This window comes from Larus michahellis, chromosome 6, assembly GCF_964199755.1.
Source record: "Larus michahellis chromosome 6, bLarMic1.1, whole genome shotgun sequence".
Lineage (NCBI taxonomy): Eukaryota > Metazoa > Chordata > Aves > Charadriiformes > Laridae > Larus > Larus michahellis.
This window is the reverse complement of record NC_133901.1, coordinates 34245172-34257644: the sequence shown is the minus strand read 5'-3', so window position 1 is coordinate 34257644 and position 12473 is coordinate 34245172. Positions and strand designations below refer to the sequence as shown.

Here is a 12473-nt window from a genome sequence, read left to right as displayed (position 1 = left end):
TCGAGATCTTAGACTTGTAATCTGTATTTTGGTTTCTTCGGATACTTCAAGTAATACCGATAAGCTGTGAGATGCCAGAGTTCATGCTGTTTCTAAACACTTTGGCTTTCTGAGCCCTGCTCTGTTCAGATCTGTGCTCTCGCATCTCCCCAGCTCGGAGTCGGGCTGGCTCAGGGGAAGTCAGACAGTTAAACTGAAACAAACTGGGATGAGACACAGAGACTAGAGTAGGCAGACACAGTTTTCTGCCACACAAATTAGGAGAGAACATCCCTTTGTCTTTTAGGAAAAGTGGTATAGCCTCTATTCCCTGACAGGCAACAGACTGTTGCTGATTAGAATCCCATGTGCGTATTGCTTCATCCTACCCTGGCAATTAATATTCCACTATTGCTACTTTTTTCTATACTTTCTTTGAGAGTCATGCATCCCAAAATCACTGTAGCATAATTCTTACCTCCTCCTGTGTCAGGCTATGCTGCTGGAGCCTTTTGGCTTGAGCACCGTACCATGGGAACGTATTTGGGCTGCAGTTGCCTCCCTGGCCAGCCTAGGGGCCAGGCACAGCAAGGTCACAGCTGTCTCCATCCTTTGCGTTAGTCCTTGCTGGATCTCCATGGGTTCACAAATCTGTTCAGGCTCTGACTGCTTCTGTGTTAACTGGGTTGGAGAGGATCCTGGAAACTTACAGCCATAGAGACGCTATTTACTGCTGATAATAAATGGAAGCTGTTAGACACAGATGAGGTTTCATCTGGTGCTTCCTCCCTGATGAGAAACTTCTTTTCTTAGGATTTCTAAAGTAACATATCTGTTGTTATTACTTATGTATATGTTATTAATAATGCATTGAAGAGCTTGCCCATAGATGCAACAGAGGGCTACAAGAACGAAGATATTTAAAATGTGCATTTTAAATTGCAAATGTGAAAGCATCATCTGTGAGCAATAACGTGGCTATCATGAACTTAGTGGTAACATCTTTGTCACATCACCTCATTGTGTACTTTCTTTGTGTAAATAGGTGCACTAAAAAACGGTTCATAGTGTTCTTTGCTTCATGGCTAATGTCAGCATATGTCCAGTGATACCTCAGGGAAAACGTACTTCAAAGGGGAAGAGAGAAAATCTCAGTGGTGTACGTTCAGCGAGTTGAGTTTCAGAATTGTGGTAGATAGAAATGGAAGATGATTTGCAGTGAAAGCTCATTTCTCCATATGTCCTTTTATCTGCGTAGATTTTTTACACGTCTCCTGAAAACTGAGAAGCAGAATTTCCACCAGCTGCAGGTGTATTTGTACTCCTGTTGTTATTAAGTACTTAGGGATATTCTCAGTTCAGAAGAATCTTCATGGTTCAGGAGAATAAGGAAATAATGATAATATTAAAGGCATAATGTTAGTAGCATCATTAAGCTCCATGTACACATGATGCATTATTTTATCCTTATAATAGGAGGATTAGTTTATGTTCCTTTGATGACTAATGAGTAAAATAAATATATTGTTTAACTAGACCTTTCAGAAACAGTGTTTGTTCAAACTTCAATGTCTTTTTTTACAGGTACTCCTGAGGATTATCCACAGTATTTCCACATGAATCTCACAACAGCTGTACTCACGCTCCTCAAGCCAATAAACAGGGATTTACACCAGAAGTTTGACTTGGTTATTAAGGTAATTTTGACTGAATTCTTATTTCCATATGCTTTTGAAAACTGCTTAGTAACAAAAAGCTCTGGAGAAAATGTGGGGTGGGATTGCTTGTTTTTCCTGCATTTTTCTTTTTTATTTTTTAACCTGTCAGGCATCAGTTAGCACAGTCATGGTGAAGAAAGATGTGAAGTATTTTTCAAAAGAGAATGAATGTGGTAGAATTATAATATTTCATCTTATACTGACACTGTATGAACAAACTGTAAGTACCACTTGTACATTTGCTGTTTACAAACCCAGTTGTCTTGGGAATGCATTTGGTTTATATTTCATGTTTCCTCCCGCTCACAACCCGTGCTAGAGAGTCGTATAGACACAGATAATTGTCTGAGCACTGAATATTAGGAGAACAAAAAAATCATCTCTACATCTTGTAACAATTTTTTTTGGTTCAGGGATGATTCAGGAAAAAAAAAAAAAGGAAGCTCGCTCCAGCTCTGCTCCTGAATAAAAAGAAACCTTCTGAAACATAACCAGTGCTGATCTCATTCATCTCCTATTGCTGGGAAAAGGCAAAAACCACTTCAGTGGGGTTGGTCTTTTCGGCTCCTGCCGTTGATGAGGGGAGTTGACTTCCTTCCTCTTTTGTACATACTGCACTCTCCTTAATTTTATAGTCTGACTCGATAACAGGCTGCAGTTCTTAACTGAGCCAAGTGATCAAAGCACATATCAGTTAGTTGTGAAGAGTGTGTCTTTACAGAAAATCTCAAAATAAATCCTTCATCTGGTTACTGAGTCCCAGTTTTGCAAGTATAAAATATTTTCAATGTTTGTTGCTGGCTTTACCAATTCAAGGATTAAGAGGAAAAGAATGGGAGGTGATGATATCAGTATTTAATTGCTAAACTTGGGATAATGTAGTAAGGTATCAATTTTACTTTGAGCAAAATTGACGAAGCCTTAAGATTTGCTGCAGATGAAATTTGTGTGAAGAGACTGCAAAAGCCAGTTCATTAAAGACGGTCTCTAATGAGAACAGAGCAGGATTACATTTGGTTCTTTTGGACACAGTCTGGAATTGTCCCTAAAGCTGTTGTCTAATAGAACAGAAAATTGTATAGGTTTTGCTGTACTTACTGGTAAGCAGAGGAACAAATAAAAAAGAAAGAAATCTCAGTACTCTATTTTAAAGTAGCTGATCACTTATGTATTTATTGGTGTATTTTATGTAAAACAGAGTGGGCTTTCCAAACTGCAGTGTGTTTTAATGCAGGGATGTCATAAAGCTCTTGCTGTTCATGTTAGTAGTATTTAATCTATTCCTAAATACAAGGGTTGCTCTTGTATGGTAACAATTGTTTATTTGCCTCTCCTCCCCCTCCAGATTTTTTTGGGGGGTGTTAATGGTGGCACTGGCAGCAGGCAGTCCCCTTGGCAAGAGGAGCTCCTTCTTCTCTACTGGTCTGTGAACCTTTTCGGAATCATGTGCCATAGTTTTGCTGGCTCGCAGCCTCAGTGCTTTTGATCTGTCGCACAGTCAGACCTAAATGTTTACTACTCCTCAGGGAAAATCTTGAGTAGGATTTTGTCCTTTTTTTTTTTTTCATTCTGAGCAGAAGCAAAACTCAGTCTTTCAGTCATTTGGGAGTGAGCGGAGCAACAATACATACTTTTGCCCTTGAAATAAGGAGGGATGAAGGAACATATACAAATACGGTGTGACAGAGCGGCCTGGGTCCTCAACTGTGTCTGTGCCTGTGCATGGCAATGCAAAAGTTGACTGTGGCTAGTACCTGTGTAACTTGTAGGAATTCTTCTTTTTTTTATACTAACTCTGAGCATTAATTATGCACAGGAGAGTTAGGGGCAGGTTTGCAGGCTCCCTTTGTGCACCTCAGAGAGGACAGCAGTTTCTCTGGGAAGGGGTTGTTCAGCCTGGAGAAGAGAAGGCTCCAGGGAGACCTTACAGCAGCCTTCCAGTACCTAAAGGGGGCCTACAGGAAAGATGGGGAGGGACTCTCGATCAGGGAGTGTAATGATAGGAGGAGGGGAAACGGTTTCAAACCAGAAGAGGGGAGATTTAAATTGGGTATTTGGAGGAAATTCTTTGCTGTGAGGGTGGTGAGCCCCTGGCCCAGGTTGCCCAGAGAAGCTGTGGCTGCCCCATCCCTGGAGGTGTTCAAGGCCACGTAGGACGGGGCTTGGAGCAGCCTGGTCTAGTGGGAGGTGTCCCTGCCCAGGGCAGGGAGGTTGGAGCTAGGTGATCTTTAAGGTCCAAACCAAAACCAATTCCAAACCAAACCATTCTATGGTAATAAGTTTATTAATATATAGGTCCTTTCTGTATCTTCTGATGAATTTAACTGTGAGTATAGTATGACAGAAGATGAAATAAAATCGCAGCGTATAGGAATTTTTAATAGCTCAGCACCTTTTTAAATGCTTGTGTGTGCATCAAAGTACAAAGCCATATACGCTTAGAGTGAAATAATTTGTGATTGGATTCTTTTATAATAATCTGGCTTTGAGTTTACGTCCTGTTGTGGAGTTCTGCTGTCACTCGGGCAGATGAAGAAACTTAGGTGGGTTAATATCTAAATAAATATACGAAGAAGTTACGGGATAAAGCCCTGTAGCACTTTGTTTGGTTTTGTTGTTGTTGCTGTCAAAATTCAGCAACCATATACAGTAGCATAATATATCAATTAAAAAAATCAATTACACTGGTCTGGTACCACATTCTGTGTGCCTAAATAGCAAGCTCTGTTGTTAATGGAAATGTTTCTAGGCATTATTAGGTTCATATTGCTGTGTTATATGTGCAGTCAAGGGGATAATAAGGAAAATTATCAGTCTGTAAGAATGATAATATGCCACCTGCTAGAATAATAAAAGTTTTAATGCTGTGTTGTTCAGGGACCTTTTGAACTGGTATAATGTCTCAGGCTTGTACTGAATCAAGTCTTCAGATTCTTGTGTTGTATGTTCTCAAGTTTGCATGTCTTGCAGTGCTGAAGTTGTTGAATCTGATTCTGTTTTATCTGGAAGGGAGCAATGTGTGACGTGTCCCTTTAAACAGAAAATATGCTATATTTGCAGGACTCACTAAGTTTAATCTTTAACATATTCCCTCTGATATCAGGAGATAATTTTTTTTTTTCTGCCAAAATACTATGGAAAAAGCTGAAATAGAAAAGTTGGTTAAGTCAATACATGAATATTTAGAACGCGTGAAGTAAGGCGGAGAAGAAATTGGTGCGCTCATCTGTGGTATAAAAACTGCATTGCTGATAAATGCTGAATTCTCAAATAGGTAGACAACAGAAAAAGCTAAACTTCTTAATAAGAAATGCCGGTTTTCAGCCTCCCTGCTATCTCCAGAACATATTTGATGATGATTTGATATTTGATGCAAAACCACACCCCATAATACTAATTCCTTTTTTGAAATCAGTTCCTGCTTTTGGAGTAAGTTTTATTTATAAATACATATGTGTGTCGCTTGAAGATTTCTGTCCGTAAAAGCAGGGACTTGCCTGTCTCTTTGGAGAGCAGACAGTTTGGAGAGAGAACCATCTCCTGTGGAGCAGACGGACCTGCTTTACAGAGGGTAGTTGCTGGAGAAATCAAACCAAAGCTACAGTGAGAGGGAGCACGCTTTCAGCAACCTCAAAGGCTAAAAAATAATTACATCTTTGATCTGCAGCTTTGCTGAAACATCTGAGATTCTCGATAAAATAATAAACCTATTAAGACTCCATTTCTTCAGCATTGTCACTACGGTAGCTATCTTTCTCCTAGAGGACAATGATTGTAACAGGAAGGCATGTAATTAGTCCTCAGTAGAGTTAACTTCACCTCTGATACCTCTTCACTTGTAGAAGGGGATATAGCTGCTTGAAGAAAATGGCACCAGCTTTGATCACCTTTCTGGAAAAACCATGACCATTGCACTGTAGACGTGAGACTACGTTCTTGTTACTAGGTCTAAAAAGTGTCAGTGAGTTTGTAGATTTTTTTGAAAGCGGGTGTATTGTGAAACAAATAGAAGAATTAATCAAATTGATGCACTTTGGTCCTTTCCAATTTGAACGTTGGTTATTTATCAATCAGACAAAATCTAACCTGACGGTTCTATTAAAATCAATTTGCAAAGTGGATGGGCTTCTGAAGGCTGGTGTGCTTACACAGTCAATGAAATACTAATGAATGGAAGTGTTACAGTGCGGAGGAATTTACCACACCTGTAAGAGACCAGATTTTGATAAAATCCCTCATGCTGAGTAGTAATTTAATTCAGAAGGACTGATGTGGCTTTTGGAGCAGGCTGATGCTAAGGAGTTACACTACCACAAGGGCTGTCAGTCTGGCTCAAAGAATGCATGCGTGGAGGTTTGGGGGAGAAACTGTCACTAGTTTTTGCTTTATAAAATAATTAAAAACATCGTGACTTCTTAGATTATTTCACTGTCTTGCAAAACTAAAAGGGATCCTCCTCTAAATTAACAAATAGTCCTGTTATTTAATATGATAACATAAATTTTGTCAACTCTGTTAAGACCCAAGATGGTCCTACTAAAAATATGAATAGTAATACAGAATAAAGGAGGTAGGGAAAGTGTTTTCTGAACAACTGTTGCACAAAAAGCTGATAATATATGCCAGAAGTCAGCTCTGGTTCTCCAGCACATCAATATTGCCATGGGTTGGTATCCAGCAAGTAAGGAAGAAGCAAGAATTTTGTTCATTCAGGATTGCTATAAAACCTGTAGGAGTTGCAATAGAAAAAAAAAGATTTGAAATACTTTGAGGCTGATGAAATATAGGCATACCTTTTCACATTATGGTTGCATCTCACTAGTCTTATGGTTTTTACCTAGAACAAGCAATACCCCAAATTTTCTCCAGTGTAAAGAAAATGCATGCATGTCAGATTCAAAATCAGGGTAGGAATTTTATTTCTTTTGCAAGAATTGATTTTCCATTTTTAATGGCATGGGGATACTTGTATTAAAGACTAAAAATACTTGGAGTATTAGAACATGAGGTAGAGAAACAGAGGAATGTTTTGTTAATCTCATGTGGACACCTGTTTACTGGGGAAATTAAACTTATAATGAAGTTTTAGAGTAGGTTTTCATACAGCCTGTATGGTTCTTAAACGACTGGCCGTTGTGTTGGATTGTATTTGTGCCATTGGGAAATTGGGAAAGATTAATGTAAACTGGACATCTCAATAAAAACTCCCACTAGATTAAAAGAAAGGAGGGGACAGGGGGGATAAGTTTCTCAGCTTCAAATAACATTTGTAGCCTGACTTTATTAATAAGACTTTTCCTTGGATCTGAGAGGTTTATGGCTCCTGGGGAATAGACTCTTACAAAAAGAATTGCTTTGTGTCACAGCTGCTTGTTTTTTTGGTGCCTTCCCAACAGGGTTGGTGACAGAAGTGTACTTCAACACTGTGCCGCAGCTGTGCAGAATATTTTGAAGAATATCCTTACAGAGTATTTTCCGTATCTCATGTACCTATCTCAAAAATCTGTTAGCCCCAAATGGTGTTTCAGTCAGACTGGCATTAACCTTGTGACAGATAATACCATAGAAACAATTCTATTTTAGGATTGTGTTTCCTTATTGTTTAGGTGGTAACAGAAGGTCAATGCTGTGTGTCAGGGTTGAACAGTCTGTTTGAAATTCCAGTGTTACAAGAACATTGGTTTGGGGTCCCATTCTGCAAGAAGTGATGTTGAACTTTCCAGCAGTAATATCGACTCTGTTTACTCTCCAGTCTTGAATCTTTGAATGGAGTGTGATTTCCAATTTTTAAAAGGCTTCTCCCTGCCATATTGGCTGTGACTAGGCACAGGAGGTTTGAATAAGTTGGTTGTACTTGTTTTGAGTATGCATGTAGAGACTGAGCCTGAGTATCGGCCAGGCCAAATTCCATATTAATAGGGATTTCAACACAAACAGTAATGCCCCATTCATTTGGTTTAATCAACATCATAGAGATTTACTAGTTTGAAGTTCATCTGGGCTGCTGCTGTCGAGAACTTTAAGAAAACTTCACAGTGATTGCTGTTGAAAAGGTCTCTAGAAAGTAACCTGAAAGTTAAAAAGCTCATCTTCCTAAATATTGGTGTTTTCTCTCAAATTCCTCTGAGTGCATCATGGACAATAAAATATAGCCAGCATGACAAGTTCCAAAAATATATCACGCTTGTTCTGCAACTGCTTTGTTTTTGTGTGTCTCTCTTGAAATGAAGATAGTCTCCTCTGTGCAACACTGAGTCTTGCACAATAGTAGAGATGTATCAGCTGTAGTGCGAAACAGGGTGATTGCTCTGCCTCAAAATAGAATGTGAATCGAACAAATGAGATTGGTTTTATACTCGTGGTGTGACAGATTAGAAAAAGAATGGGAGAAATGTATTTTCATTAAATAGTTGTTCAATCCACTTCCTGACAATGATGAAATCTTCAAAATCATTAGTTTGGTTGAACTACTGTGCATCTCTTGTAGGCATTAAGTACAATAACTGCTTTTTAAATTGGCTTTTCAAAATGTTCATCCCTTATGTGAACTCAGTATTCAATTACTTCTCTTGGTTTATCACTGTCACAGAAGTGTACCTAGTCCAAATAGTCTGGAAATTTCTGTTTTCTTTGAGGCAGCCTTTTTTTCTAATACAGTGATGAGAGTTGATGTAGAATTGAAAATCTGGGTGCAGAGACAGGTCTCGTGTTTGTGAATAAGCAGACGGGGGAAAAAAAAAGGTGCAGGAAAACCAAACCCCCTCCTACACATCAATAAAATGCTTCTTCATATCAGTCTTTCTCCAAAGTTATCACATGCATATTGAAAACAGCAATTTTTTCCTGTGTTTAGCAGCATCTCAGCATGGTAAATGTTCTTATTGCCTTTAGAGCATTGTCACAAATACACGTTACAAAGACCAGTGACTGTGAGTTAAGATTGACCCTAAATTGTGTGTCATCACTCACAGAGCAACAAAAATATTAAAATCCATAAATGGCAAGTTCTGTAATGTCCTTTATTTACAGAAATAGCTGCATTTTCTTCTTGTAATAAACAGACAGATTTTCATTTACAACTGAAACATCCGTCACTTAAAACTTGGCATAATGACTTCATAGTTGGCATTTTCTTTGACTGAAGGGAAGAAGAAAGAGTTTCATTATTTGGAGAGGTGGGCAGCTGTACTACTGTTCACTACAGCATCACAAGTCTTACTGATCCTGAAGTCACTTACCCTTGATAGATGAAGAAAAAAATGCATGTTTTGGATTTGGGTTTTTTTAAGCATAGTGTCTAGACACATTATGTGCCAATTTAATTTCACTGCCACATCACAGGCTTCACTGACGGTAAAGTCAAATTTCTTCTGTGTTCTAAAGATACTCTGTGCTTCTTGTCCGTAAGCCAATTTTGAATCCATTTCAGTAGTTCTTTCCTTATGCTGTACTTTCTGACCTTATAAATTAATCTGGTGTGATATACAATCCTAAAGCTTACCCTAAATCTAGATAAATTATGTCCCTAGTTTCACCTTTATCTCCCCATTCAGTTATGCGCTTAAAAGAAGCAACTTTGTCAGACCTGACCTTCCTTCTCTGTATCTCTGCTGACTGCTTCTTTTTTTAATTACATTCCTTTAAGTACTATATAACGTTTCCATCTTCTTTGCAGCTTGAAGTCGAGTGTCTGAAGTTCTGGGCTCTTCCCTTGTTCTTGTATTAAGTAGAAAACCTGAAGTGACCTGCCTGCAGTTCTCCCATACTGCTTCTCCTTCAGTGAGCTATCAAATGTGTTTGCCAGAGGCTTTTCCTTACTTCTTTTACTGGATCTCTTGAAATGCTAGGGTATAATCCAATGGCAGGGGAAGCACAGAGGATTTTGGTGATCTTTGGAAAGGAGATGTGTGCAAGACTGGAAGCAATTACAGCAACTGCATTTATAACATTTATGGTTCTTGTTGGGATAGGTGTGAAAAGGTAACTGGACTGAAAACCCGACGTAACTTACAGGGTGCACAAAGATGGTTGTCAACCAGGCAGTGGCTCTCTGTGAGAGAGGCTCTAGTCCTACTAGGAGTTTTCTCTGTCTCGTTTACGTTGGTATTTTCTCGCTGTAAAGTTTGGTGTAATTCTTTTAACAGCATGCTTAAACGGACACGTGAATTCTAAACCCCACATTGACTGAAAGGTGAACGAACTTAGTGCTGCTTCTTGGAATATGACAGTGTTTTTTTTTTTCTTTTCCAGACCTAAAGATTTTGTGTATGTACACCTACTAGAGTGGGCATTTTCGGGAGGAAAATCTAGAGACTTTCAGGCCTGATAAAGGTTTCGTGCAAAAGGAAGAGTTTCTTCAAGCTTGAGTTTTATACCAAGGAAGGAGCGATCCTTGTGAGGATATATTTAAAGCAGCAAAGATGAGGTCCTAGTCTGCTCCCAGGAGTGTTTCTGTATTTTCTGAAACACCTATTTAATGTAGACATCACTTCAGCCAGAAGGATAAATGAAATGTGAGCCTTTATAAGTCAATCTGCTGTATAATTGTCTTTAGGGGAGATATTTCAAGGGAACATACCCAAAATTTCATTCCAACAGGATTTAATGTAAAATACATTCACTTTTCCCCTCGACCCTACAGAAATCTCATCCCTTCTGAGCAATGTCAGTTCTTCCCAAGTGCTAGGTGGTGGGCAGGTGTTATCCTGTCATGTTGACCAGGTGAGATCTTTTGGAGGAGGGGTGAGCAAATACTGAAATAACTCCTTTTCATCATGGGCGCTCTCAAAATACTTAAAAGGTTTCCACAGTTGCTTCTCAGGTTAGTTCCTGCTGCAGTTGCAGACTACATGGAATGATGCTATTAAATAGCTAACAAAGAAGTCAGCTTCCAGTGTGAACCCCTTCACTCAGACCCCTCCTTCAGTTTATCACGCCGGCCAGCCACCTGCAGCACCATTTGTTGGCACTGAGCTCTTGTCCAAGTCTGCAGATCTGCCTCTGGAGGAAGCATCCACCTGCCTTTGTTTTCCTTGAGTCTCAGATGCAGCTGTTCCTAATTCTGCCTGGCCCTTGAAGAGGTCCTGAGGTTGGCCCTGGGGTTTGCTGTTTGGTGCTGGTGACAAGTGAGGTGGGCAGGGCAGCAGAGCGAGTGCAGTCGTACCTGTCCCACCTCCTGTGCCTGAGCACCGAACCCCAAGAGCCAAGCTCTGATGCTTTGGGAATTTCCAGTCCTACCCTGATGGTCAATTTGTGGATTAGTAAAGAGGCACTTTTCATCATTGGTTTCCAAAGCTTGCTTTTTTTTTTTCCCCAGATGTAGGTGCCTTTGGAAACAAAACCTAATTAAATGGCAAAAGAGACGAGCTGGGTGTGGGGTTTCACATGGTAGCCTTGAAGTTGTGTGCTTGCTAAGGAAGTGAAAGAGTGAAGTTGAGTTGTGCCCCGGTGCAGCGTTGATGCCGTGTCCTGGTGCTGCAAGAAACGCTTGTTGCTGGCAACAAGCAGCTGGGAAGTGACTGTGACTTTCTGAAGGATTAGCTGCCTAATTCTGCCCAAAGCTAATTATTTTGACCAGTGTACCCTGCCTGGGTACAAAAGGAACAAAAAGGAAAGCACCTGCAAAGCTGCAGTGCTTTTGAGTTGACATGTCACCGAGGAAGGAATACTTTTCATTGAAATTTTGGTCTCCAGGGCCTAAAATTTGAAGTCCAATCTTAGGATCACATGTTGTTCTTTGTATTTGGCCGTCTGTAATGTAGAGCACTGTCTTCCTTCAGAAAGACATTGTAGATCTGTGGCGATGATGTAGTAAACACCCTGCATAAACGAGTATTTCCTCTTTTAACCTGGGATGGGGTCTGTGCTCACTTATGCCTTAAAGCAAGGCCGTTATTCCAGCAGTTCAAGCTGTTAAGAAGATTGGCACCCTCTGTTCTTTGCGTTTTCCTTTTTTTAGAATCTCTTTGTAGCAGTTGCAAGGAACATCAAGGTTTGTTGTGAAGAAACTTGCAGCAGTTGTGTGTAAACTTTTTACTGTGAAGAGGCCTATATTTCTTGAAATGGAACAGATTATTCAATGATGCTCAGCCACAGATCTGCTTATAAAAGATAATCAGATAAGTGTGTATTTGTCACTCATAGAGCAGACTTGTTCCTGATGTTTTTTGTCATGCTTTCAGTATATTAACTTAGGCAAAAACTCTTGGGATGTTTTTGAAGTTTCATCCTACTGGGTCAGTAGCCAGAGTACTTCCAAGTAATCCTGGTGACATTAGTTTTTACATGTGAAGTTTATTTTCATTCAGCAGGGCATCAACTCCAAAATAAATCTCACTTCTGTAGATTACGTTCAGCATTTGGGAGTCACTTACCCAGTCTCCAATGCTATCGCCAGCTACTGCTGTATTGGATTTGAAATACATTGCAGTTAACTTCCACGGGACCAGGATTTCCCCAGGGATGTTTGGAGTGCTGCTCTGCTGAATGAAATTCCGTGCAACTGGAAGATTTCTAATTAAATGCTGATACACCTGATATATGTGATTCTCTTAGAACGACCAGTGTGAAGGCAAACTTTCTCAGCTAACGCACATCTCTCTAAAATCGGTTGGGATCACCCAGAAGCATCGGTCTGCTTAGGTGGACTGGGGCCTGGTGTACTATTTTCCTATTATGTGTTTTATTTGAATATGTATAATTGAAGCTGGCTGAAAAAAAAAAATTCATACTTAATAAGATAGTAATTATTTGAGGCAATTACAGGTTTGATCACTT

At 39.7% G+C, this 12473-nt stretch overlaps 1 protein-coding gene across 22 annotated transcripts in view; it reads left to right on the top strand.

The window, feature by feature from the left end:
• PCDH15 (protocadherin related 15) overlaps nt 1–12473 on the top strand; it is a 799343-nt gene that overhangs the window by 582930 nt on the left and 203940 nt on the right. For all 22 annotated transcript variants that reach the window (XM_074589898.1, XM_074589897.1, XM_074589896.1 and 19 more), the window contains one exon: nt 1564–1676. In XM_074589898.1, coding sequence (XP_074445999.1) covers nt 1564–1676 — 113 coding nt within the window. The remainder of the gene's footprint in view (nt 1–1563; nt 1677–12473) is intronic.